The sequence below is a fragment of the Rattus rattus genome, chromosome 1, assembly GCF_011064425.1.
Source record: "Rattus rattus isolate New Zealand chromosome 1, Rrattus_CSIRO_v1, whole genome shotgun sequence".
Lineage (NCBI taxonomy): Eukaryota > Metazoa > Chordata > Mammalia > Rodentia > Muridae > Rattus > Rattus rattus.
The window spans coordinates 107,605,771-107,633,652 of record NC_046154.1 but is presented as its reverse complement, the minus strand read 5'-3'; the positions used below and the strand labels follow the sequence as shown (position 1 = coordinate 107,633,652).

The 27,882-nt window shown below is 41.7% G+C and overlaps 1 protein-coding gene across 1 annotated transcript; it reads right to left on the bottom strand.

The window, feature by feature from the left end:
- Window positions 1-71: 71 nt before the first annotated feature.
- C9orf72 (C9orf72-SMCR8 complex subunit) lies at window positions 72-24,697 on the bottom strand. The gene is made up of 11 exons (XM_032904445.1): window positions 24,325-24,697; window positions 17,001-17,486; window positions 15,811-15,870; window positions 14,421-14,516; window positions 13,824-13,888; window positions 12,373-12,445; window positions 10,452-10,568; window positions 5,362-5,597; window positions 3,122-3,179; window positions 1,967-2,076; window positions 72-1,850 (listed from the first exon to the last, which is right to left on the bottom strand). The coding sequence occupies exons 2-11, from the start codon at window positions 17,442-17,444 to the stop codon at window positions 1,664-1,666; spliced, it is 1,446 nt and encodes a 481-aa protein (XP_032760336.1). The 5' UTR covers window positions 17,445-17,486; window positions 24,325-24,697; the 3' UTR covers window positions 72-1,663.
- Between the last annotated feature and the right edge of the window lie 3,185 nt (window positions 24,698-27,882).

The window sequence follows — 27,882 nt, the reverse complement described above, 5'->3', positions numbered from 1 at the left end:
CAGCGGACGAGGAAGCTAATCACGCCCCTCTCACAGCAGCATTTTCCATAAATAATGAACTAAAACACACAGAATTTTAAAGGTATTTTATTCCAAATTCCCCATCTAGGAGAAAAGATGTATAACAGTGTTTACACATGCTTCAATAACTTATTCACTGTACAACTTACATTCTCTAAAACAACAGAGTAAACCAGCAGAGACAACACTTAGCACTTAAATAAGATTCTACTGTGGAAAGCAATGGTGTGGCACACTAGAAGGAGGGATCTACCCATTTACCATGATGGAGTGACTTGGAGTTCATAAGCCATCATGGACAGTGTGCGTTGTTCTGATCTGTAATGTCAAAACCACTGTGACCTTTCAGAATAGAATGGATTTTTCTTACTAAATCTGGTGGGTGAGGAAAGGGTTCCTTTTTTATCCCTTTTGTAAAAAATAAATATAATCTCCCTTTTTATGCTAAGTCCACAGTTTTAAATAAAACACTTACTTGTGTTTGTGTATACCCTACACTGCTGTAGCACGGAGCTCTACCAGTCAGTACTTCACAGCCAGCAAGGTACGAACGTTACAGGGACAGAGACGGACCGCTTGAGTTTGCCACAATAGCACCTAGAGAAATAGCACTGGGGTCAGAGTTCTCCTGCTGTTCTTAGGATGCAGGGAACACCAGAGTCCAGGCAGAAATGAAAGGAAAGAGGCAAGAAGCTTTCCTGCTCTGCAAAGAAGATTTTATCAGCGAATGTACTCTCTGGCATAGTTTACAAGAACTTCTAAGCCAGGCCCATGGCAGACTGTGCAAAGGGAAGTCAGACGAAAGTGACTGGGCCCTGAAATCTGACCCTCTGCCAAGAAATTATATTTTCCAAGATTGGGAAAGGCACAGGAGGTGCACATTTTAATTTGGCTCAAAAATAATGAAAATTAACCTTAAAACTTGGCAACAATTATAAAAACCAATGCCACTTTCTTTGACAGAAGTACAATAAACCAACAAAAAGCATACCACAGTTCACGATATTCAGTGCCCACGCATGACGGTTGGGCATGTCTATACAGACCACATCTAAAGGACTAAGTCTATAAAGGAAGATCCAACAACTGACTTCACCTAAAACTCCGCTTTTCTCATGTCTTCTTTCAAAAACGAATCTGCAGACAGACTAAGTTGCTTTCTGTAGAACTGCAAACTTGAAGTGCTCTAGTTTTTAGTTGTTGCAAAAGTGATCCTACACGTCACAGATCGTACAGGCCAGAGAACACAGAGGGACAGGCAGTCAACTCACAGCTTACCTGTAAAAAGCTAACTAGGGTTTCAGTGTGATGCATGTAAACCATGAATTATAAGTTTCAAAAAACAAAAACAACAAAACCAACCAGCAGTCGTGGTGAAGTTTACATCCCTTCATTCGTATCCTTACAAGACAGCACTAGTACTTAGGAGGGTTGTAAACATAAGTCCCTACGAGGGTACATCTAGTCTAGGAAAAGAGACATTCACTACAACGATGTACCTGACATCTGGTACAGACCTCTACTGACAAGTGTAGTGTAACCTGTCCTGCGGCAGGACCCTGGAGGAAGGATGTGTCCACAGCGCTGAGACACTGTAACAGCAAGTGTGACTGTGGTGAGACACACGGAGCAACCCACACGTTTAAAAAGTCATTAGAACATCGCGTTCTTGGACACTAGTGTAGAAAGGTCTCCCGAAGATGAAAGAGTGTAGGCCTGGCTTAATTTTCTCAGCTAGAGCCATTATTATGTTAAGGTCGCCCTCTGCTGTTAAATCAAGATCTATCTTCAGGTTCCGAAGAGACTTAAAGGGCTTTTTCCCCTTCTGCCTACAAATAAAACAGAGCAGACAGAAAACCCAAACATTATAATGCGGACAATGCTCGGAGGGAACACACAGCAACTCCAATGCATACAGGCTCTCCTCCAGAGAGGCCGGACTCACGTGTCATCCTCTATGTACTTGATTAGTGTCAAGGCTTTTCTGTGAAGAATGAGGAGGAACTGTGCAAGGAAAGTACTCCTGAGCGACAGGCCAGGCTTCAAATGGAAGACCTGCAGGGACACAAGACAGTACAGTTTCCATGACATTGTTGACGGGATCTGACACACATCACCAATTGCAGCCAGGTCGCCTGGTTTCCAAAGGGCGGGGCCAAGGTAGTGGCAAATGTCTGGAAACCCTCCCAGTTTTTGAGATTCCCTATTTTAATGCACTTAGAATTTGTATTCTACATCAAAACATCTTATTTTATTATGAAAAATAACGAAGTGAATGATTTCAGGTGGTATGGAGGATGGGGCAATTTTGTTTCAGCTTCAGAAACATGGGATTACACGATTACGAACTATCACATCTCACGCAGACCCGGATCCACAAGTCCCAGTGAACTTGAGGCTCTCCTTTTCTCAAAGCTATGTCTGTGGCACAGGCCCCTGGCCTGCTCCCCAGAAGGGTATTATGACAAAGCTCCGCTTACGTATAGAAAGAGTCTCATGCCATCCACCACCATCTCCAAATGTGTAGCTCATCAGATGTTTTAAAAACAAGAGACAATAAAGGTGGTACAAGCAGAAGCAAGCTAAGTTTTAAGAATATTTTCGGGCTGGAAAGATGGCTCAATGGTTAAGATCACTGACTGCTCTTCCAGAGGTCCTGAGTTCAATTCCCAGCAATCACATGGTGGCTCACAACCATCTGTAATGGGATCCGATGCCCTCTTCTGGTTTATCTGAAGACAGCTACAGTGTACTTATATATAATAAATGAATAAATCTTTTTTTTTTTTTAAAAAGAATATTTTCAATTCAAGTAACACAAATTAAAGCACACCCCTCTTCTTCATCCACAACAAAAGTCCTTAAGGGATAGGGCTGTACCTGAAACAACTACAAGGATGGAGAATGCTGTTTTTAACTGTTAAGATACAGGCTATTTCCCATTACTAGTTCAAAGAGAAATTCATTTACGGACTTTAGAAACACCTCTAGCACTTTAATTCTTTGGTAATTTGTATGTATTCTGTAGACACTGTGCGACATATTTTAAAAGAAAACATACACTGCTCTTTTGTCTATCAATAGGTAGTATCATATTTACCTGATCCAGAAAGGCTTTCACTAGAGTGTCTCTGTGTAAGACATCTTGGAAAATATTCCTAAGAAGAAAAAGGTTCAGATGTTAAATGGTTTTATAGAGTCAGTTTCCACAATCTCTCATTCTAGACAAAAAGGTGAAGTTTTATACACAGATGTGTAAGATAGATGAGTGTATTTGGAAAGGACACTTAGTTTGCATGAGGCCCTGGGTTCAAAATTCAGTGCACTCAAATGCAAATACACACAAACACAAAATAAACACAAACACACAGAGATCCAGTTTAACTCAAGGGTAATTTATACATTTTTGGCGTTTTTTCCTAGCTAGTGTAAGTTGAGGCTGTCCAGGCAGGGCATGTGCCTATCTATCAATGCATTTTAGAGTTGTCACCTTACAAATTAGGCTCAGGTCAAGAGACTCACCATCTGTAAGTATAAACCAGGTCATAAGCTATTCTACCTCAGCCATGGCTAGCATGTAAAGTCCAGGCAAAATGGCCAATTGAGGCGACCCATGTCAGCATGCAGGTCAGACCAGAAGCTAATGAACAAGACTTTTTTTCTCACACCCCATTTCTTTCAGTGTTTTTCTTCTGTCTTCCCTAGGCTATCACATTCATGCCAGAGGGAAAATTTAACATTTACCACAATAAGATAAATAAAAAGAAAGACTCAGATGGTAGTCTGACACCATGGCCCAGGAACCATGGGACGACGGAAACGTATCTGGGGATTACTCCGTGGTAATAATAAATAATTGTTCAATTGTATAGCAATTGCCCAGTGTGTGTGAATCCCTAAATCTGAAACCTCAAACCTCCCAGACTCAAAGGAGAATATTATTTAAAACACACTGATACTATCATAAGCCCACAATAATAGAAGATATAATCTTGTGGCTGAAAATATTTCTGACAATTTTATATTTAAAACATTTATTAGAACTGGAAATAAAATTCCAAAATTCATGACATGATTTTGTCATGCCAGAATAGCTGAAAAATTGCTTTTGTCAAATTGTCCAACCAAACATATTCAAAGCAAAGACACTAGCGTGGTGCAAATCCACTCAAGTCTCCTCTTTTCCTGAGGAGAGACTCAGTGAGGAAACCGCTATGTGTTCCAAGATGGCTAGTATGTGAACTAGTGACGTAAGAGTTCAATTTGACCATGTCTTTTTCTGAAGCAACTCCCCTCAACCTTTCTAAGCAAAGGAGAGCTGTGTAAAATGGGTTCTTTTAATTCTGCAGCGACACACTGGGACCTCTGGGCATCGTGTTCCTACTTGGGCGTCTGCCAGCAGTTTACTATGGCTCCTGGTGTGCCGTGTGCCTCTTATCTCAGCTCTGCTTTCTTCTTCAGACACACGGGTCACACCCATTTGTCCAGGCTTACTGCTGCCTAACGCGCTTGAACCCGGATGATCACACTTAACATATTTTTAGTGTATATGAAGGACTAGCACCATTTCAAGTTCTGACTGATTCAAGAGAACAGTGGCACTGTCTCACTATGTTTTTCAGACTTCAGAACACCATTTAAATGCTTTCTTGAAGTTTTATAATTAAAACCCATAATTTCCCCCTAATCAATCAACAACTATTGACTTTTACTTTGCTGATCAGTGAGATTTACTTTTACTATTTTCTGGTAAGAAATACACAGCAAAATATAAAATGCAAAGAAAAAATTATTCTTTTTATAAATATCAACTATGTTTCTGTGTTTGATATTCATACCCAAGAATAAAGACTTAAGAGTTACTTTAGTTTAACATACGATGACCATTATACACTAAACTTCCGGCAGTAGGGGCTAACACTTTCTGACTGGTAAGTATTAACCTGGCACTTCATTAAGTAACTAGGAGATCAGTATATATTTGCTAAGTATTTATTTTAAGAGGGAATCTTAACCTATCTTACAGGAAACAGTATTTTAAGAAATGAAGACTTAGGCTAGGCATGGAGGCCCATGCCTTTAATCCTTGCCCTTAGGAGGCAGAGTTTGGGGCTAGCCTGATCTATATAATGAGTTCCAGGTCACCTAGGACTGCCCAGTGAGACTGCCTAAAAATAATAGTAATAAAAATTTAAAGTTAAAAAAATAAAGAAAAAAGTGCCTGAGTTTTAGCTTGTCATATTTCATTTCTTTAAAATACTACTTGCATTGTTTTTTACTCATAAATGACAAAAGTTTTATGTTGTTTAACAATGACACCTAAGGCCAAGTGTCACATACAAATCAGGAGTGAAGCTCTCATCTGTGTAGATGATGGTGTCCTGAGCCATGTCCTCTTCTGAAGTTGCCCTCCAGAAGGCTGTCAGCTCTGACCTCATGTATCTGCGTTGATTATAAATATGTTCATGACACGGTGGCATCTGCTTGACAGTGTTGACATCCACATCGATGTGCGTGGTGGGATAAGGGGCGTACATAACTTGCCGGAAAGGTAGTACAAAACTGCCAGTCGCATCCTGTCGGAAGGAAGAGAAAACTTACTGGCTACATGACAAACGAGAGAAGCATTTTTAAAAGTATAATAATGGTAAAAGATGCGTACTCCTGTGAACTGGTACAGAGTTTGTTCAGAGATAATATTCAAGCGGTTACTATATAAAAATCCAGCCACTACAGTTTGTGTTTCCAGTGAAAGTATACATACAGTATGCCATTAAAAAAGCGGGTCAGAACATGCCACGTGTAATCCAAATGAAGGGTGTGGGCACTGAAGGAAAAGAGTACAAGGACCTATGCCACGTATTAATGTGATTACTTGCTGGTCTATAAAACTATGATTGCCTTTCTTTCTCGATTGTTTTATCTCCTTTCTGTATCTGAATAGTATGTGTGTTAATAGGTAAATATTTAACTCCTCCTAGGTAGCTGGGCAGCCACTTACCCTGCAGCAAGCACCTGCTGTGTACGAGGTATTGTGCTGAGTGCAGAACACAGAGGTTGCCCAAACCTTTCATGCTTAAAGGCTAGGATAATTACCGTATATCAAGATATTTCTGGAAAGCTAGACAACTGTTGTCCTGGCTACTGCTGGTTCCTGTTGTGGTAGTTTATCAACTTGTGATAAACTTTGTGAGTAAAGAGATGAGAAGAAGTTGGAGATATCCTGACAAGGAAGATTGGACTTGCCTCAAGGACCCAACACCCCTGATCAGTAGGAAGGAGTCTAAGGAAGTGTGTGCGCCCTTCCACCTCTAACCTTCTTCTCCTACCGACTGTGGCGGGGTTGGAAGGGTTAGGGTGGATTACAGATGGGAAGGAGAAGAGGTATAAGAGCCCAATCTAATGGCTACAGCAAATACGCCAGCACGACTCCGCTTTGTTTGGAGAACTCACAAGTATTTCACTCACTCACAGTTTTGCGCCTCCCCTGTGTCTGGTGTACAGGGTGCTCTTTCAGAAATGCCATTATCTAACTGAACAAGGGCGTGCTAGGAAGTACTGTGGACTTCACTGTGACACTAAGGACAATTGATAAGTGAAGATTTGTAAAATCAAAATTAGAAATGTGGTTTTTTTTAGTTCTGAGCTCACGGCAAGCGCATGATTTGAAACCCAAAAGTTTTCCTTTTGGGGGTGAAACTAGAGATTGAATTTAGGGCTTTTAACTTTCTAAGTTAACACCAACCATATTAATGAACTGTATCTCCAATCACCAAAAGCTAAATTTTATTGGCAAGAATTCAACTTTTTAAAACATTTTTTAAATTTGGTATATGTCATTATAAAAAAAAATCTTGCAAATATATATAAATATCACACACCAAAATTAGCCAGACCCAAAGTCTATACAAATCCATGAATTTCTACAGTTAGAGTCGGCCTGTGGAACAGGTGCTGTGGGGCTCCACATTCAACTTTACCCTTTCAGTATCAGATGTATTTCATGCATTTACCCACCACCTACAACAAAACATTCACGACAGAATTAAAACCAGAAAAACTGTGTGTGTGTATATATTCATATATATACATATATATAATTTCTGCTTTTCATAACTTGTATCCATTACATGAATCTAGCCCTTTCTCATCCTTCTTTATATGTTATATTTAATTTTTAAATTAATATAATCTTAGCACTCAGAAAATTGAGGCAGGTGGATCGTTGAGTTTAAGGCTGTCTAGTTTTATTTCAACTTAACAAAAGCTAGAGTCATCAGAGAGGAGGCAGATTCAAAGAGAAAATGTCTCCAAAATGCCTGGGCTGTAGGAAAGCATGGGGCATCTTCTTAATCAGTGACTCCTGAGGGAGGGCCCACCCCATTGTGAGTGGGGCTCCATGGGCTGGTGGTCCTGGATTCTCTAAGAAAGCAGGCTGAGCGAGCCTAGGGAACAGCTCTCCTCCATGGCCTCTGTCTGCATCAGCTGCCTCCAGGTCCCTGCCCTGCTGAGCTCCTGTCCTGACTTCCTTTGGTGATGAGCTGCGATGTGGAACATACACTGAAGAGACCCTCTCCTTCCCAACTTGCTTTGGTACTCATGAAGGTCCCTCACAGCAACAGTAACCCTAACCAGGACAAAAGTTGGTACCAGGAAGGCACAGTTACAGTGCCAATGAGTGGCGGCGGCGTGGAGGGCTGCAGCAGGGCTCTCCAGAAGGCCCGCTTTGAATCAGCGTCCAATATAAGAGACAGTTTCTTTGACACCAGGATCCACAGGTCCAGGAATCCAGGGGTAGAAAGGAGAATAATTCCACTCACTACCACCCTGTAGTGACCCATGGAAAATTTTTGATTCCTGTCCTTAAGACCTTAAAGTCTACTGGCCTAGAACAACATTGTACTGAAGTAGAGGCTCAGATTTTCCTTGGGCAACTCTGGACTTCTGATGCTCTTTAAGCCAACCGGCTAAGAAAGTAATAGGTGTTAAAAGGGGATTCAGACTACCAAGGGGAACTGGACTGCCTCTCCACAATGGAGGTAAGAAAGATTATGTCTAGGAGATCCTTTGGGGCATCTCTTGGTGCTGCCATGTTCTGTGATTAAAGTCAATAGGAAACTACAACAACCCAATCCAGGCAGATGACAAAGAGCACAGACAGGTAAGGAACAAAGGTATGGGTCCCTCCTCCAGGAAGAGCCAAGAGGTTCTTGCCAAGGGTGGAGAAAATACAAAATGGTTTAGCAAAGTAAGGCAGTTATAAATACTAGCTAAGGCCACATGACTAGTTGTAGAAAAGAGGATTATAACTGACATGGGAGTTTTTGTCATATTTTCTTAAGAATGCATTTGTAGACATTTGTGTTTTCTTTCATCAATTTCTTTATCATATGCTGTAACATCAATTAAGAAATATCAATGGTTATCGTATTTAAGTTTCAGATATTAAAAGAATAAGACATTGGCACCTATTGTAAATTTATAATGTTTGCTGATGTACAAGGAATAGTTATATCATGTTAGGCGTAATTATGACCTGGTTAAATATAGAATGCATTTCTGATTGTATGTGGGATAGTGATATTATGTTTAGATGTTGTTATGACCTGGTTATTGTTTTCACTTGGAAATTGATTATGACATAAGGAGATGTGATTGTGTGTCAAGCTGATATTGGGTGAATTTGTAATGACTATTTTTGGTTGTCAACTTGGCTACATCTGTAACCAAAATTCAAAAGTGTAGGGCACATCTGTGAGGGAGTTTGTTCAATCTGAAGTAGAAGATCCACTTCTATCCAGACCTTTGAGAGAGGAAGACACTCCTTTAGTAGATCATTCGAGCTGGGAAAAGACATGCCATTTAACACCATTTAAAATTACTTGTAATCCCGATCTAATCTGGGCCATTTGTTCTGCTAGAAGTCTATACAAGGACTTGGAAAAAGGAAGCTTTTGGTTTCTGCCTGATTACCCTTGTCTTGCTAGCAAGACCATTCTTTCACTAGCATTGGAACCTATTTCTTTGGGATTCCACTGTATACAGAAGCCAGCTGAGACATCAGCCTTGCAGACTGAACAACCATTACATTCTTAGTCTGACTGTTCACAGCCCACCAATGCTGGATTAGCTGAATCTTGGCCTGTAAATCATTCATTCTAATAAATTCCTTCTGTGCATGCATATATATACATATAGGTATATATATGCTCCTTTATAAGTTTTGTTACACATGCATCTATCCAATCAACACAGAGCAATAGCTGTATTTGCAGGGTACAGTGTGATATTTTAGTACATGCACAAAAAGTATGATTCATTCAGGGTATCATACCTAACATCTCAGATAGTTATCATTTTCTTCAGTTAGGAACATTCAAAATTCCAATTACTAGATTTTTAAAAAACAAAAACTAGAGCTGGGGTAATGGCTCAGTAGGCAAAGTACTAATTTCTGTGTAAACATCAGAACTCGACCTATGTAGGATCCCCAGCACCCATGTATAAGTCAGCAGCAGCAGCCTGTACCTATGACCCAGCGTTGGGGGATGGTATGGACAGGTAGATCCCAGGGCACCACTGCCCAGCCAGTCTAGTCAAAGGTTTAGAGAGAGATCTGACTGTTTCTCATCTTGATGAAGAGATTTCGGTGGTTCTCTATTTGGTATAACGCTGGTTGTAGATCTGTCCAATGTAGACAGCTTTTGCACCACAGAAGTAGGGATGTTCCTTGAGCATACAAGTTTATTTACGGTTCCTACAACAACACGGCTTTTGTTTTGTTCCATTTTGCTGTGCTTCCATCCTTAAGAACAAGTATGAGAGAGCCATGCAGTGGCCATGAAAAGCAAGTTTGGAATTTCCCTTGCCTTGTCTTCCATCTCACTCTCTTTGAAGCAGGTCTCTCAATCAAACCCAGGGCTTGCCGGGGGAAAAAAATGTTTCCACTTAATTATTGGAAAAAATTGCTAATTTATATTTATCTAGTTTGTTTAAAAAACAAATATAAAAACTAAAAATATAAGCACTAGAAGCAGACAATTTGCCTAAGTTTTAAGAGATGTTTTAATTTCTTAAACTGAGTCAGCATGGTACATTTTCATACCTACGTAAGCAAAAGAAACATTACTGTTTCAGAGGCTCGGTCTGACTCAGGCACAGATTTAACAAGAAAACACCAAGGTCAGACACACAGCTAGAGGGAACCAAGTGAGATACAAATATTCTCCCCTGGTGCTTCACGGATGACACTAACTGTAAATCCCTAAGACATACACTTCATGCTCACAATGATGGAAGAAACCAGTCCCCAGACAATTCAAAATAAGATCCATTAATGCTAACAGTATACTTTACAAAGATGCTCGTAATAATTTTAAAGTTCATTTTTACTTGTTGCTTCATATACGATAAATGAACGGCAAGTGTACCTTTAGCAAGCCTTGTACGAAGAGTCCAGATTCGTATTTAAAGGACGATTCGGCTTCACACAGCCTGGAGCACTTCCTCTCTGCTGGTGTCAGAAAAAGGCACAGTGTTCTTACTATCTAGAGAAGAAAAGGTTCAGCATTGACACGTGAGGTAAAAAGGCCACTGCTTGCTTATGAAATAAATTTCAATAGAAAGTTTTGTTGCCATCATTGAAACAGTTCCCAAGTAAGGAGCATCCTTTGACAGGGCATGGGTCAAAACACATCCTGCTTACAAAGGGATTTTGTGGCCAGTTACGTTTAGGAGTAGTTGGTAAATCAACTGCTTGGTATCTCAGAACTTGCTACACTTGGATAACTATTGTTGTTCTCTAAGTGAATAATATTTGTTTTTTCCCAACTGTATTTGGCCATGAAACCTTCATCTGGAGAATAAACCATGTTTCACTGAGGGAACTATCGTCTGATGCAAAGTGACAACAGGGACTGCCCAAAATCTTCCACAGAAAAAACCCTGCTCAGTTTCATGGGGAACAAGTGAATGATGGGTTTAGAAATCGCTCGCTGCCATCATGGGGAACAAGTGAACGGTGGGTTTAGAAATCGCTCGCTGCCAGTAAGTTGGCCTAGAGCTGTACAGAGCAAAGTGAACAGCTGTGTGGCTGTGCTGGGACTCAGACCATAGCCGAAGGGAGCTGAAGACAGCAGTTCTCAACTCCAGTAGACACAACTTGTCTCTCAAAACTGAAACGATACAGGACAAGCTATTTAACCTAAAATAAGATGAGATGAAAAAAAAAAAAAAACCTTAATAAATGAGCCCAAACAATGGAGCCTTTCTCTTTTCATTAAGCCAACAAGGATGACCCACACGGAGTCCAAGACCTTCAGTGTCTCAGGTAGAAAGCTGCTGCCTTTGGGGGTCATGCATGACAGCTCTAAATGCCCAGCTAAAATATAATGAGAGGTTTTCGTATACTTGGCAAATTAAAGTTCATGTAAGTACACAGGCTAGCTTTCAAACAAAAAAACAAAACAAAACAAAAAAAAAGCCGAATAGCTTTGTAAAGCAAAGAGCCCCTCCCCCAACTTATTTCCATGTGAAACATTTAAAAAGAAATTAGGTTTGTTCCAGTTGATATGAATATGTGTCATGTGTCTATAAAGACAACAAAGATGGACGCTGACTTTTGGCACGTGTCCTCTGGAAATGTTCAATCAGTGTCTTGGCTCCCTATCCCATTATGTTCACGGTATAAACTCATAGATTTTGCTGAAATCATCTCCAGAAGCGGAATGATCTAGTTAGCTATTTTACACTCTCTGCTTTTGTGACTCTCAGATGCTTGTCTTACTAGAAAGCTGCATGTGGTCACTCTATACCTCATGGTAAGAGACATCAGCACAGTTCCTATCCTGCACACAGCCAATAGCAAACTGTTCAGGAGGGAGAGTCATACAGGGATAAAAACCAACAACTGGAAAATAGGGAAAAATACCTCATTTAAAGGCCAGGCCAGATGGCGTATACTTTTAATCTCTCTAGTTGAGCATAAGAGGCAAGTGGACTGTGGTGAGTTTGAGGCTAGCCTGATCTACATAAGGAGTTTCAGGCCAGTCCAGACTGTATATAGTGAGGCCCTGTCTCAAAAAAGAAAAATCTCATTTAAAAATTTTTCTCAAAACAATTTATGATTCAACTGGGAGTTATGGATTATGAAAATTAATGTGGTAATCAAATTGTTACTCATTGTATTAGAGTCAGTTCTGCTAGAGGGTGTCAAAGGAATTTGGTAAAATTACGCTGCTTCCTTATACTATGAGGTTACTTCAATCGCAGCCTACTATTTACATGATAATCCATGATACGATGCTAGCGATGACGAAAGTCAGAGGATAGCTGAGCTGTAGAATGGATTACCTTATTTACTTTCTCGGCACTGCTGCCTACCACCACAGAACAGCCGCAGGTCTGCAGATGTGAGCTGATGGCACTGTAATGAAAACACTGGCATGGTCACGGCTTCACAACGACAAGAACCAGCTAGGTTTGATAGCACACCAGAGCCTGATGAACATCAAAGCCACCCGCATGATGTCATCTTCTGTTGTGTAAAACCTTGCACTTCCTAGGGACCTTTCATGGATGTCATATCTTATGACAACTCAGGGCTGGCGCGATGGCTCCCTGGTGGAGAGCACCTGCTGCTCTTGCAGAGAAGATCCAGAACCCACATGGTGACTCACAACCATCTAGTTCCAAGAACACCAAAGCCCTCTTCTGCCTTCTGCAGGTACCAGGCACCGGTGTGGTGCACATACATATATGCAGATATTCAAACACATAAAATTAAATATATTTTTAAGGAAAAAGATACCGTGGTTAGTTAATAGATGCCATTATCTTATAGTAACTCCTTCAAAGAGAAAGGACACTGGAAACAATGCATGAATGGCTGGTCCCAGCGTTCTGAAGTGCTTCTGATTCAACCATTCAGGCCTTGATGTTAAGCATCTTCACCCGGTATTCACTGTGAGCTTAAAGGGAATGCAACAAAAAAGTAAACACTTGAACAAAATACTTGTTCACTTCTCACTGCTAGTGGCGGCCTGCCACTGTAAAGAAGACTACAACAGGAGACGAGGGATGCATGTGGACCACTCCGTCCTGCAAAGGAACACACAGCTGCTTGGTGAGTACTGGCTATTCCACTTACTGTCTTTCTTAGAGCAAATATAACAGGACACATTGGCTATCGTCTCCTGGGTGAGTTCGTGTGCCTGGCACTGTCCTAAGTGCTTTAGATTATCCATATCACCTGGTGCCTACAAGGACCTGATAAACTAGCTGTTATCACTGTTCCCATTTCACAGGTAAGAAAATGGAGGTACTGCTTTGGGTACCTTCCCCAAGTTTTCCCAGTTGTAACCCAGACAGTCTGGTTTTAGAGCCCTTGTTCTTAAATGTTAAATCCAACAGGAAGAAGAAAAATGTCAGTCTAAAATATAAATAATTGCCATTTCTAGACCTAAAGAATTCACAGGAATTTACAACACAATTCAACTTGATAGATTTCTAAGGGTTATATATAATGAGAACTGCAAGAAGAAACCAAACCCAAACACAGATCAGAACTCCTGTGGGTACTTTGGAAACTCAGCCTTTTCAGACTGTGGGAAGAGTAACGTCAGACCTGCCACTACTGTATGAACAAAAACAACACGTATACGCTCAATTGTGCAATATGGTCCCTAATATTTGGAGGAAGTAGGTATTCTACCATTTTTTCCCCCTCTAAATCTTGTCATGGGTGAGCATTGAGATTTTGATCCGCTCTAATTAGCATTCAGAATAAGAAGTAAAATTCTTACTTGAGAAGAAAGCCTTCATGACAGCTGTCACCAATGTCATCATCATTGAGTACTGTATCAGCTATCTAAAAGGCACACATACAAAATTAGTCTGTTCAGTGTTGAGAGCACTCTTAGTAATAATATGCCTAAGTCTAGAGTTGATACAAGCCAGCCTCTCATGAGCATCGGGACTACCTAGTGATGCTGCGTATGTACTTTTCAGAGCAGCAGAGGGAACTTGGCCAGGCAGTGTCAAAGACGCTTCTTATAATTTCCTCTATCAGAATTAGGAGATCAAGCTTAATGACAAGTCAGGATTAGGAACAGTGTCTAGAGATATTTACTCATGGAAAATGTGTGGCTGAAATATCCTCAACAAATGATCAGAGAAATTGGTGGACAAGGAGCTGGAGAGATGGCTCAGTGCTTAAGAGTACTGGCTGCTCGTCCCGAGAACTGGGGTTCAATTCTTAGCATGCTCCTCCCCACCCCCTGCCCGCCACACACTCGCGCACACACATACACACGCACACACGCACGCACACACACAAACACACACTCATGCACTCGCTGAGGCACACTCTGCTCAAGGGGTAAAGGATGCGTGGCACTCACATCGATGTCTTCAGGAACACTGTGTGATCTCATAGATGCAAGCAGCTCCATCACAGGGATGACCTCCCCAGTAAGCATAGGGATGATACTCTGACCCTGGATCAAAGACAAGGAAGTGAATGCCAGGGTAATGGGAAGAAGACAAAGGATATTACTGCAAATTTCAACATTCAAACAATCTGCCACAAATACACAGAGACGTCTGAATTTTAAAACTGCGACATAAACCTTTTAAGACAACTGTGCCTACAGCTGGCTCTGCGCCCTGAGCGATGCCTCGGGGGGTGCCCCCTCCCTTCACACAGCAGCCCCTGTGAGCACAGCTCAGAAGGAGTAACTTAAAACTGCGTAGCACAAGGCTTGCACAGGCCTGATGCAGATGAGGGCTAGCCCAGAAACTATCTCCAGTTGGTATTGGCTCACAAATGAAAAGCTAATTGTCGCAGAAGTCTTCCAGGGTATACACACCGCTCTTTAAGGCCAGGCCGCAAGCCCAGCAGACAGACAGCACAACGCAAGGTCAGTGGTGTTTCTGAAAGTGCTTTACTACCCTGTATCAGGGTCCCCCCGCCCCCATACATATTATGGTTTATGGTTTTGTGTTTTTATATAATTTCTGTGTATACAAATATTGTATCTGTCTCTATATGTGTTTCTTGAATTTTTTCTTTGGCTCTTTTCTACTTCTATTTATTTTGTCCTCTTCTAGTTTGTTTTTAACATATTTTACATCATCATCATCATCATCATCACCACCACCACCACCACCACCACCACCATCATTATTTTAGATGCCTGATTATATCCTAATGAGAGAGAGAAAGAACAGGTATGGATTTGGGTAGGTGGAAGTTATGGGAGGAGTCAGGGATGGGAATATATAGTATTAAAAAATCTATTTTTAATAAATAAATTGCGGGGCTGGTGAGATTGCTAAGTGGTTAAGAGCACTGACTGCTCTTCCAGAGGTCCTGAGTTCAAATCCCAGCTACCACATGGTGGCTCACAACCATCTGTAATGAGATCTGATGCCCTCTTCTGGTGTGTCTGAAGAAAATGACCATGTATTCATATAAATACATAAATCTTTGAAAAAAATAAATTACATGTAGTATCTTAATTTTACAAGTAAATGACCTCAAACATATTTTGCCAAACTGAAAAGGATGGCCAAATATTAATCTGTAGATGTAATTAACTTTTTTTATTCTAGTCTTCAGATTTAGGCTGCAGAAATTTTTATTCAGTTCACTCTACACAGCTTAACAAGAGTTACTCATTTTCAGGGTCCTTCTATCAAATGAATGTATCCTTACCAGAAGTACCCACCACTTTATACAGACATGAGCAGAGGGGAACTGTCACAGGCAGCAAGTGATAGACACTGTACCTGATCTTCCATCCTCTCGGTGCCTTCCAAGACAATTTTCTGGACATTTTCTTGTCTTTCCTAAGAAAAAGAAAATTTACTTCAACAAATCCATTTCGATGCTTGTTCATTTTTCAGTGTAGATATGTTCTATCATGTACAGTGCACAGGGAAGCACTTTCTATGCAGGTGGGGAGAAAGGATGGGGACAAGAGATTAGCTCAGCAAGTTCATGGTCTCACACAGAACATAAATACAATCAAAGCATCCTTTATTCTGCAGTAAAGAGATAATTTAGTCAAAGACAGCCCACATAACACCTGCAGCTTCAAAAGAAAATAATTACACACTATTCAAATCAAACAAGATCGACTTGCATCTGAGGAACAGAGGGATGGTTGTTTTAGTTTGTTATTTATGGGACCGGAACTCACCAGGTAGAACAGGTTGGCACTGAACTCAAATCCTTTTGCCTCAGACTTGAGCAGGGATTACTTGCCTGTAATATCACCTGCAGCTACACTGTTTGGATCTAAATGATTTTTGTTAAGTTTGTCAGAAATAAGGAAGGAGTCTACAAAAGGTATAATAGAGAAAAAGAAAATTATTCTTTTTAAAAGATGCTAAATCCCTTTGTAGTAGGTTAGAGGCCTTATAAAATTAGTCATGTTTTAATGGGTTTCCAGGACAATATTAAACTAGAAAATAGGAAGGCGAATTATATGCTGAAAATGCACAACAATGTATCAGGAGAAAACCGTATTTCCTTTAGCTAAACTTGCAAATTGAAAGGAGTAACTCCCTAGAATCCCTTTGGTCTATCCTCATTATAGAAAACTGGGAACGTGGGAAAGCAGCTTGTTACCAAGGGCTGCAAGGCTGACAGCTTATCAGCATCTTTGAACATTTATACTTTTACACGGTTGTAAGGAAGAGACAAAGTCACTAAAGGAAAACAAGAAGGACTTAGAGCCAAAGCTTCCAGAACAAATTCCAACTGAATGTTTACTTTCTCTAAGCTATAACACCATTTCATCTTCCATAAAGACTGTGAAGACCACAGTCATGTGAGCAGATTTTTCTGTGCCCAGGAGACACAACATAATAGCTGTCTGGTGTTGGCTGCATATAATTCCCAAAACTTAAGTGTAAAAGTACCAGAAGACACTTCACTGGCCAGGTTGCTCTGAATGAGATCAAGAGCTGCTTACCTTGTGCATCCATATCCTTCCTTTTCGAATGATGTGCGTTAGCCTGTCAACACACACTCTGTGCAGTGGGAGGTAGAAACTCAGCTCCGTCTGCGGCAGTATAATTGATAGTCCGTAAGTGCTCCGATCTCCGTTCCAGTTCCCGTCGAAGATTAATGAAACAATAATGACACCCTTTTCAGATAAGACAAAAAACTTTACATCTATTGCCCCACTCTCCGCATTCCGAAGAATTTCTCCATTCAGAGTGTGGTTGGCAAGAAAAGTGATTTCTCCATCACTGAGGAGTACTTGGTCTGTCTTTGGAGCCCAAATGTGCCTTACTCTAGGACCAAGAATATTATCCCAGTAAGCAAAGGTAGCCGCCAACAAGGGTGATTCACCACTTAAAGCAATCTCTGTCTTGGCAACAGCAGGAGATGGTGGGGGGCAGATAGTCGACATCCCTGCATCCCAGGTCTCACATTATCCGAACGCTTGCAATAGCTAAACAGAGACATACAAAAACAGCGGTTAGGTTCAGCCATTTAAAGATATCCAGCCACACCCCAACTGACTTAGAAAATGTCGCATACCAACAGAAACAAAGAATGAGTCTTTACTACCTCCAAATGCATAGCCTGTGCACAATTGTAATGACTGGATGTTTGATATTTGGTCCCTAAACCATTTCAACTAAAGAACGAAATAGGAAGGGGAGGACCCTGTGTTACAAATGGTACCCTAGTTAAAAATAGGTAAAATTAGGTCCAATGGGCCATTGGAGGGAAGAATGGATTCTAATCCAATGACTGCTGTGCTTAAGAGGAGTGGAAAGGAGACTGAGGAGGAGGCAGACTAAAGCAAAGCTAGCTAGCTGCTGGAAGACAACAGGCAGGAACCGGAACGCGGATCAATCGTGGACAGCACAGCGAGAGTGCCATGGATTACTGCTCCCCACCAGAGGTGGTACTGAGACAAGGAAGGTTCCCCAAGAAGCCTTCAGAGGACTATGTTCCTGATGATCACTTCACACTTGCATTAGGCTTGGTGTTTCTAGAACTGAGAGGGAACACACTGCTGCTCTTTTAAGTTCCCCAGTTTCTGTTTTCTAGGTGCTCCTAGAAAAGCAATTCAAAAAAAAAAGAAAAAACCCAAAACAACCCTGAGAGCAGAAATACCATAAATCAGCTAAAAAGATGCAAGATCAAAAAAACAGCAACAGAGCAACAGCCCTGTCACTCTCAGTGAGCTCTGGCGACTGAGGTACCGAGGTCCAATACTGGTTCTTAAAAAGACACTGAAACAGGAAGAGACAATAAGCAAAGGCGGTAGTGCAGAAGGCAGTGCAGCAGTGTGAAGGGTGCATACTAAGTTGCTAAAATGAAAGTTTCAGTTACTCAGAGCAAAAAGACAGGCAGACAAGAGCAGAGGAGCTCAGAGCCAATCCAGCGCCAGGGTTACACATGTGGATCTTCACTCCAACACATCAAAGTTTACATACTGTATGTAGAAATCACAAAGTTTCTAATTAAAAACATGCCATCAAAGATTTAAAGTGGAGAAAGTGACAGAATGGTAGGTTTTATGTAAGGCAACTACTGCAGGAAGCCTCCTCTCTGCCAGTGTGATTACTTTGGGAGTAGGAGTAAACATTAGATCAGTCACAAACTGATGACCATGTAAATACAAAAGTCTATTTACTGGGCTGGGCAGACCGTTCAACAGGGCAGCCTGCCACGGAGCTCATTCAATCCCTAAGATCCATATGGATGAAGGGAGAAGGACATAACTAATTCCCACAAGTGGGCCTTGAACGGTCATAATCTCTGTCTCTCTTTTTCTCTATCTTATCAAGAGTTTAGAGTCTCATGCAAAGGAGTAACGCCTATATTTAGAATGCTGAGTAAGTGTTTCTATTATATTATGATTAGGCATACAGAACTTGGCAAGACACTCAACTCTAAGGAATAGGTTACCTAGAGTTTTTAAATGTGCATTTTGAGTTTTAGAAATTCACTTAGGCACTATTTACTTTTTAATACATGTCAATTGAATAGTCTGAGGAGACCCTAGATTATAAAGTTGTACAGCTTGTTTAAGATGTTGACTCTTTTGGACACAGTGGAGAGGTCAGCTTTCAATGAGAAGTAGAGAGTGTAATCTGAGTGGAAACTGTAATGGTGCCACTGTTGTCCTCGCCACCAGCAGCGAATTGCAGGACCACAAAACAAGTGAACTCAACACACAACCATTCACCTCGATTGCAAACATGTTTCTGTTACATTTTTGCTTTTCATTTGAAAAGCACTGAATAATTCTAAATACAATAGAACAAATATTCCAAGTATACTGAAAAGAAAAGCACTTCTGGAACCGGTATTGAGTCCCCACGCATAATCTTAAAGACTTATGGGAAAACTTTTACCTGATTGTGAAATTTAAAGTATTATATGCCATTTACTTTATTTAGCCTCATTCCTAGTCTAATTATGAGGAAAAGGACTAAAGATCATGTTAGGTTGTTCAGTTTCAAATGCAACCTTTACCAAAATAGTCCTCTTACCCCCAGGCAATGAATGCAAAGACCCCACTGGACCTCTACATTGCAAAGAGTACCCATGTATATTATATTTATTGTAAGATGTAATTTACAAAATAGGAGCAAAGATATTGATTAAAAAGTATAACCATTGACAACACACCAGAATGACAAAGAATTATAGGAACATGGTCTCTTTCCGAAATGTTGTATTCGATGGGATTCACTCTTTCCTGTGATTAACAGGTGATGACACACACTACAGGATAAGATCGACAAAGTGAGGTAGGTTCCTGCTGAACTGACTCGTCAGAGTGATCACTGTGGTTTGGTCTTTTGCTATGCTAAATACTGGTTGCTCCCAGAGACCTCACCTAGACCCAGGTGACTACATGACCTTGCCCCCCAAGTAACCTTGATTGGTGAATAAGATGCCAACAGCCAATTGCTGGGCAGAAGAGACATAGGTAGGGGTTAGGGTTCCCAAGTTTGGGGTTGGAGAACCATGAGGAGAGACAAAGGTAAAGCGAGAAGATACCATGTTGTAAAAATCTTAAAATAATGGCCATGTGGGCTGGCTAATTGGAGTTAAGAGCAGCCCAGATGAAGCATGGCAAACTATATAATGGGATTACTGGCTGGGAAATAGACATAACAGCATAGAGGATGGATACCTGCCCAACTCTTGTAAGGCTCATTGTAAATATAAAGGTTGTGTATGTCTTTTACCTGGGAACTGAATGGTCAAAGGTGGGGTAGAAACCCTGGATTGGGACTAAAATTATCCAATAACAGATCATGCTTGGATGACCCTGGATCACTGAGCTAGGACAGCCCTGGTGGTTAGATGCCAGGAGGAGGAAATGGTTCAGAAGCTTCCACAGCCGAAAGATTTTCTGCCCAATTCTTTTGAAAAACCAAAACAAAAAATCCAAAAACTCCACTATATTCAGAAGTTAGTGTCTCTTTTGAGCTCATCCTTCTGCTGCTGCGGCAGGTAAGATCTCTCGTCTGACTCTACGCTGAGCTCCACCTGAGTCTGTATTCCATAGCTCGGTCCTTTCATGCCTTTACAATGTCACTGCCACTGCATTTCTGGGTCCACGGTCGCAGGCTGCTCCATTTTCTTCTTCCCCTTTTTTCTGTAGATTAGTAAAAAGGCTCTTCTAATTCCTCATTTGTGAAAACCTCCCAGTGGCCTTCAGCATTTCTGCACCGTCAAGCATGCTAGCAAAGCCTTCAGCAATTTAACGTGGAACTTCTCTGTCAAGTTTAACCTTTCTCTAGCTCACATAGATCCCCGCATCAACGCAGCCATCTTGTGAAGGGCTCGGTGACCCTCACTGGAGAGAACTTTGCAATTTATCTATTGAGTTATGATGTGAATTTATTCTAATTTTACTCATATATTGTTAGCACTGTTATGCATATTTACTTAACTTTGTTTTGTCTGTATGTATCTCAGTCTGCCCCATGCTTGCCTGGAGCCCGTAGAGGTACCTGGGTCCTCTGCAACTCAAGCGTCTTAACCACTGAGCTATCTTTCCAGCCCCTTCAGAACTTTGGCTGAAATCTATGAACAGGCCTAACACTTTCGGCACAGCGTGCTGGCATCCACTGCTCAGAACGTGGTTTTCAGATTATGCCATCTACCTACAAATTCATTGTTTTAGGATTATTTATTGTGTACTATGGTTATAACTTTGTAAAATTAATGCAACAGCAAGACCAGACCAGTGTAACTTTTTCCCTTCCATACGTTCACAGAAGATTTAGTTTTACCATAGATCTTAGTAGTACCCATATAGCCCCCCTCTAGATTATAATGAGAACTTGTACCTTTTTCATTTAAGAGTACTTCATGGCTTCTCTTAGGCAAATCCAAATTACCAGTATCATTACCCTCTTGCTCTGAGGCCATTATTAAATAAAAGAAGGAGTAAATATAAGCGACCTTTTAACTAGAACGTCTGAGTGACTGACTAGCAAGCAGGTGGTATATATCCAGTGTGAAGACAACAGACAGATGTTTGGACAAAGGAATCAACCATGTCCTCAGTAGGACACAGCAGAAAGTACAAGAAAGGAGCAGACTGTTCAGAATAGCATCTAGTTTAAAACTGAGAAATTGTTTATTTCAGGAATATAATATTTTTGGACTGTAGCTGGATGTAAACAAAATCATGAAAAAGGGAAAATTCCTATGACCTAAAAAAAATAAAGTCTTATAGAGAAGTGTAATCAGGGAAGCTGTAGGTATGATATTTCTAACACCTGCAGTTAGTTTTGGTGAAAACCCATATTTAAATGTGGCCAAAACAATTCATTTCAAACTCACATATTTTTGTTTGTTTTCTGGGTTTACCTCAGAAGGTTAACATTAGCCACAGAGTCTTCTGAGGGAAGCCGAATCCAGAGTGAGGCTAAGGTTCATCACTCTATCAAAAGAGTTCAGGGGTCACAAGGGCTTAACTGATACTTCCACAACTAATAAAGTGTATTTATATTAATAAGCATGTTAACACTGTTAGGAAACTGCCACAATTGAACACCCTCCACCCTTTTCCTTTAAACCTGTGTAAAAGAAAAAAAAATGGCTACAACTTTCCCGGCTGCTTTGAGGAAGTCCATTTGCCTACTGCTACTGTGCTGAAGAATTATACCACCATAAGGCTTCCACTTCTTGTGGGAAGGTGGGGGGACAGCCATCAACCAGCCCTCTCGGCCAAACAAGAACTAATCAAGACCCCTGTAAAGACAGTGGACTTCTTGCCAGCCTGGCCTTTGTCACTCTTCACAAATGTTCAATTTTAGTCAAGACTCACACCCATATCCACGACACCAGGACTGTGTCTAACACTTGGTCAGTATTTAATCAACATGGGAGTGTAGGGCAGGCTCAAAAGATAGGAGTTTTAATTCATTCGGTCATGTTCTGAAAGCAAAACGTCGGATGGCCAGCATAGCTAAAAAGACTGTTTTACCAACTTTTTACGTTGTATTCACATTTGTCTCCTGGAAATTTAAATGCTTGTTGAATGTCCAATCTGCAGTGCAGGCTGTAATATTCTCATTCATTCTCTCTCTCTCCCTCCCCCTCCCCCACCCCCTGGTGTGCGTTCTGTAAAATAAGAGCACCAGCACCTCCAGGCAGTTTCCAACTGATTCAGAGCTTTCTCACAGTGCCAATGGTCACTGAAGTGCTAGTTAGCAGTGTCTCAAACAGAAAACCCCACTTCCTCCTGATCCACAGATAAACCCTCAGTCCCTGTAGCAGCAAACTTTCGTTCAAAAATAGTAAATGAAAAATTTCCAGAAAAATTATTTGCAGTTTTTTTTTTTTTTTTTTTAACGTGACACGTGGTGCTGGGCAGGGTGAAGCAAGCACCTGCTTCCTTCTTCTAGGCTGTGATTCACCCTTTTAGTCTGGTGTATTCATGCTCTCCACACTGTCTGCCACTATTACTCCGTCTTCTTGGTTATCAGATCTGGTGTCCAAGTACCAAGGAGCCTGCATTCAGGTCATCCTTGTTTTACTTAACAGGGGTGAAAGGACTGTAGGCTACTTTTGAAACCCAAAGCGATCACATTCACGGGGCCTTTATAGCCTGGCTGCAATGGCTCGACTTTATTATCAGTTATTTGTGATCTCTTATTGTGCCTAGTTTCTAAACTTTATCATCCGTGTATGAAATGTAACGAGGGGAAAGCACCTATATTCACATAATGTGTGTGTGTAGGCACTTGCCAAGATTTCAGGCTATACTGGGGGCCTCCTGGAACGTCCTCTTTAATTGAGGTGAAGACTAATATATTTCAAATACTCTGATTCCATATTATTTTTTGATTCCATATTATTATTAACATCCCCCCCCGTCCCCCCGTGCTGTTTATTATAAGTTTTCCAAGTGGACTAATGATTCTATCTCAAAGTATTTTTCAGTCTTTTTTGGGTCCTTTATGTAAAGTAAAAGTACTACTGAGACAGTCTGTGTACCCGTTTTACACAACTGGTGACGCACGGGAACAGTGTGACTAGAAATTTATCCACCTGCCCGGACAAAATTCTACAAGCGCCTAATAGTCCTCACACCAGAACGCGCAATCCCTCCCAGGCAAACGCAAGATTTCCCTCCTTTTCGGAATATAAGACCTGGCCAGACAGACCCTGTGTGGGCAGACTTAATCAGTGCGCTTCTCTCTGCAACTGATTACCATCAGTCAAGTGATGCCCAAGTCACAATGGTCACTTCCTTTAGTAAGTCTGTGCAACCGCGGAACTGTGAGGCAACCAGGTCAAGTCCCACAGAACTGGGGAACACCCTGGTAAGAGCTGCAGCCCTTGTAAGAAAGCATCCACACTCAGTGCAAACTTCTGCGAAATTCTGCCTGCGTGCTGTCTGTCCTTACTCCATCCCACCCTCGCTTTCTCCTCCCGGGCGGGGACCCTCCGTAGACCTGACTGGGTCGCAGGACCGCCAGCGCTCTGGTTGCCTCCGGTACAGACCCCTGGGGCCCAGGCTTCTGGTGCTGGAGGCCGCGCCCGCCGTAGCCCCCGGAGGGTTCCCTCAAAGGCCGGGGAAAAGCTCCAGGTCGGGGAGCGCGGGCGGACAGCGTAGACGAGGCCCATCCTCATCCCCTCCGCACCGCCGCGGCCCCCGCAACTCCTGCGAGGCCAAGGGCTCTTTCGCTCGGGGAACAGGGAGGAGTTCACCCCGAAGAAGAAAAAACCCGCTGGTACCGGCCGGCAAGCGGCAAGCAGACCGAGGCAGCAGCCCCGCTCCGCCCGCACGTCTCACTCACCCACTCGCCGCCGCTGCGCCTTCACCGCCGGCGCAGGGACCGCAACCGCAGCCGGCTCCGGGCCCCGCCCCGGTCCCGCCCCGCCCACGCCCCCGGGTTCGCCCCGTCGTAGCCCCGCCCCCACCCACGGCCGCCCCAGATTCTGCAGGGCTCTGTGTGCGGTTCTTTTTAATCTCGTTTCCTTCTTTTGTCTTTGGTCACCGTTATGGAGTCAAGTTGCGATCTGAGGTAACCAAAACGCACCTGCCTAGCATACCCTGCCTGGACTGTCTAGACACCACTCCCACAGAGAAGGAACAGGCAATTGGGATGGCTGACACTACAAACGCCATCTTTCACGTGGGCGGAACTTGTCTCTGCTTGACGCGCCGCTGTTTCCTCGTGGGACTCCGTAAGTTCCGGCGTCGCATTTTCAATGTGCTTTGCCAGCCTTGAGATGTCAGTGGCAGCTGGCCGGGCGGAGGCTGTCTTGCGCTTTGTATCTTCCAAACGCTGCTCAGGAAATAACATTGGCAGAGCTGAGCTCAACCTAGATAGATAGTGCCATCTGCGTTAGGGAAACCTGCTGGGCCCACGGAACATAGTTACTGGTTGTAAGTATTTTTTTTTTTTTTTTTTTTTGTCAGCAGGTAGTGGATGCTCAACAAATAGTTAATGAATGAGTGGATTTCTTTTTGTCCGTATGGCACAAGTAACTGCCGTTAAGTCTGTGCACAGACTGTGCACGTTCACTCCACAACAAGCACAATTTGTTAATTCCTCCCCCTCTGTACGTCATCACCCCGGTTTTCTTTTAAACGTCATACAGTGCACTTTGTTTTTTAACTTTTGGGAAAATAACACCTTGACGTTTAATACGTTTAACTTCTTTTGGTTTGTAACTGTACTGTGACTTTTCAATACAGATGAGTAGTGTTTAATATTTTTCATCATTTACAGGAAAAGAAAGGAATTAATAACAAACTACCTATCAACACCACCTTTGGGTATTGTATGCTTTTTTCTTTTGTTGTTTGTTTTAAACCCAGCAACTGTCATCTGTTAAGTTCTTACACTGTTTTGTACGGTGCTCTTCAGACTACACAAAGGATTATGTGTAGAGTTTAGCATGCATCCAAACACACAAAATGGATAGTACCGTGTTTGGAAGGCTAGGGTTAAGAGTGAGATGCTGTAGGTCAAAGTGGGTGAGTTTTCAGGTCAGGTAACTGGGTGAGGCTTGACAGCTAATGCATAGCATGAGGAATAGACATTTATATTATATCCCACACAGAAAAGTTAATAGGTAGGTTTTAAGTACTATCGTGTGCACACGCGCGTGCGTGTACAAACACACACACACACAACTTGTCTGTAGTAACCCAGAGCTATCAAAGTAATTGATTGAACCAGTTTTGTGTTATTCTAGAGCCCAGTATATATAGATATTTGTTTGGTAAGCCCTTCTCCTTTAAAACTTGTCTGTGGTGATCCAAACTAACACTTACTACACTTCAGAATAAGATTGGAACTTTGATTAGGTGCCTGAGGGAAGGAATATATACGTCCTCAGATTTTTTTTTTACTTCAAAATTTTGCCTAGAGCTCAAAACAAAACAAACAAACAAACAACAAAAGAACCCACCCCACCACCACCAATAACATCCAACAACAACACAACGAAAACCAAGAAAACAGTGTCCATCAGATATCTCATTTTGTGTAATTTCAGTCCTAGGATAAATATGTTTTATTTAAAAAATTAAAAAAAAAAAACCCAATCAAACCAAGAAGAGATTAGGGATGCCCTTAGTGGGTGGAGGGCTTGCCTAGCATGTATGACTCCCTGGGTCATACCAGCGTCCTCCTCTCTTTTTCTCTCTCTGGAAAAAAAAATAATGAAACACCAAGACCTAAAATGTTGCATGACCACAAGAAATGAAATAAACCATGATAGAACTTATATGTTGCTGTGTATTTTGTGACCAATGAGTGGAAACCTTTTCCTTCACATCTCATGGAACAATTACTTAGCCATAGGTAAAGTAGGTTATATATTTTTAACTAGATTGTAGCTAAATTTTATTAATCATGAAGGAAATAATAAGTATGCATGCTGGTCCATCATTATTGTATTGCCTGAGGGGTGTAGTCTAGAATACATCTTTCCTCCAGGGAATGAAGAGAAAATAATGCTAATTGTGTAGAACTATGATCCATGTTATTGGGTGTGGTAGATTTTTAACCCCTACCCTCTCAAATTTTCCAAATAAATCACCTCAAATAACTCTAGGCTCTACATGAAAATATGCTTGCTGTAGAAATATATCTCCAGGGCTGAAAATGGAGGGCATTTGGCAAAGGGCTTGCTTACCATGCCCTGGTTCACTCTCCAACACTAAATAAACCAGCAAGATGGCAAACACCTATAATCTGAGGCAGGAGAATTAGAAGTTCAAGATCATCCTAGGCTACACTACATGCTGAAGGCTCTCGGGGGTGGGGGAGCATCTAAGAGAAGAAAAAGAAAGGAGTATCTCATCAAACAAGAACCAAGACCACTTTCCCCTATTTCCAACCAGAGCAACGCCCTTAAAGACCTGATGTAGAAAAATGTGAACTGTCCATGTTTAATTAACGTTCAATCATGTAAACACTCCCCAACAAGGAGGACTCTAAAGCAAAATAAGAGGTTGGGCTCTGTAACCCCTACAGATATTAAGTATTGTCTCTGCTTTAGATTAACCATGAAACTGGATAGTTCTTCACTTCTTGGTGACTCAGTGCTCTCAGTGCTAGCTTACTGCGGTGGCTTAAAAGAGGGAACGGAGATAGAGAGGCCAGTATGACCCTTAGGTTAGACTATGCATTCATGACAGGGGCCATTTTGTTCCCCATGTGTGTGGATGGCAAAATGTCCACAGAAAGTAGTGGCTGCAGCATTTAATAGCAGTTGAAATGACTACCATGGGTGCATTGCACTCCTCCTATCGTCCCTCCCTCTGGAGCTTCCTTGCCTCACCACAGGGGAAGCTTGTAAATTCGATCTTTTAGCAGGACGCCATTGCACAGCAGCAAAATAGCATGCTTAGTCATCTGTCACCTGGCTGCTGTAAGTTTTGTGTGCAATCAAGCAAGCTGAAAAATTAGATCAGTACATTCTAGAAGTGATGGCTTACTTTCATTTTTGTACCTACTCAGAAATAATAGATACAGTAATAAATGACTTATAACGCTCTTACACCCTACATGTATTTATAGCTCCAGTAAATATGTCAGAACACAGAGAACCTTCTTGACTCATCAAAAATGCGAGTTGTCAGGGAGGCTTTTCTCCATTGTCTCTGCTAACGTGTTTCAGAAGTGCGATGTGCATTGCTTCAGGGCTGGAACCAAGGGCTGGTTGATTAGCTCTTACTTACCAAGATTACAGGAAATTAGATGTGACTCAGACTGGCATGTGAACAGTTTTATGACAGACACGGATGAAGAATATTGCTGTATAAACCACAGTCCATTTCACTTCTCTTAGGAAATGCAATTTTATGTGGTTGCTTTCCTTAATCACTGAAGACTTAA

Coding starts and splice junctions, on each gene's coding strand:
- C9orf72 (XM_032904445.1), bottom strand. CDS start 17,444: ATGTCGACTATCTGCCCCCCACCATCTCCTGCTGTTGCCAAGACAGAG. Junction 13,889..14,420: donor GTGTTCCTGAAGACATCGAT/GTGAGTGCCACG, acceptor TGTGCCTTTTAG/ATAGCTGATACAGTACTCAA. Junction 5,598..10,451: donor TCGTACAAGGCTTGCTAAAG/GTACACTTGCCG, acceptor TCCTTCCGACAG/GATGCGACTGGCAGTTTTGT.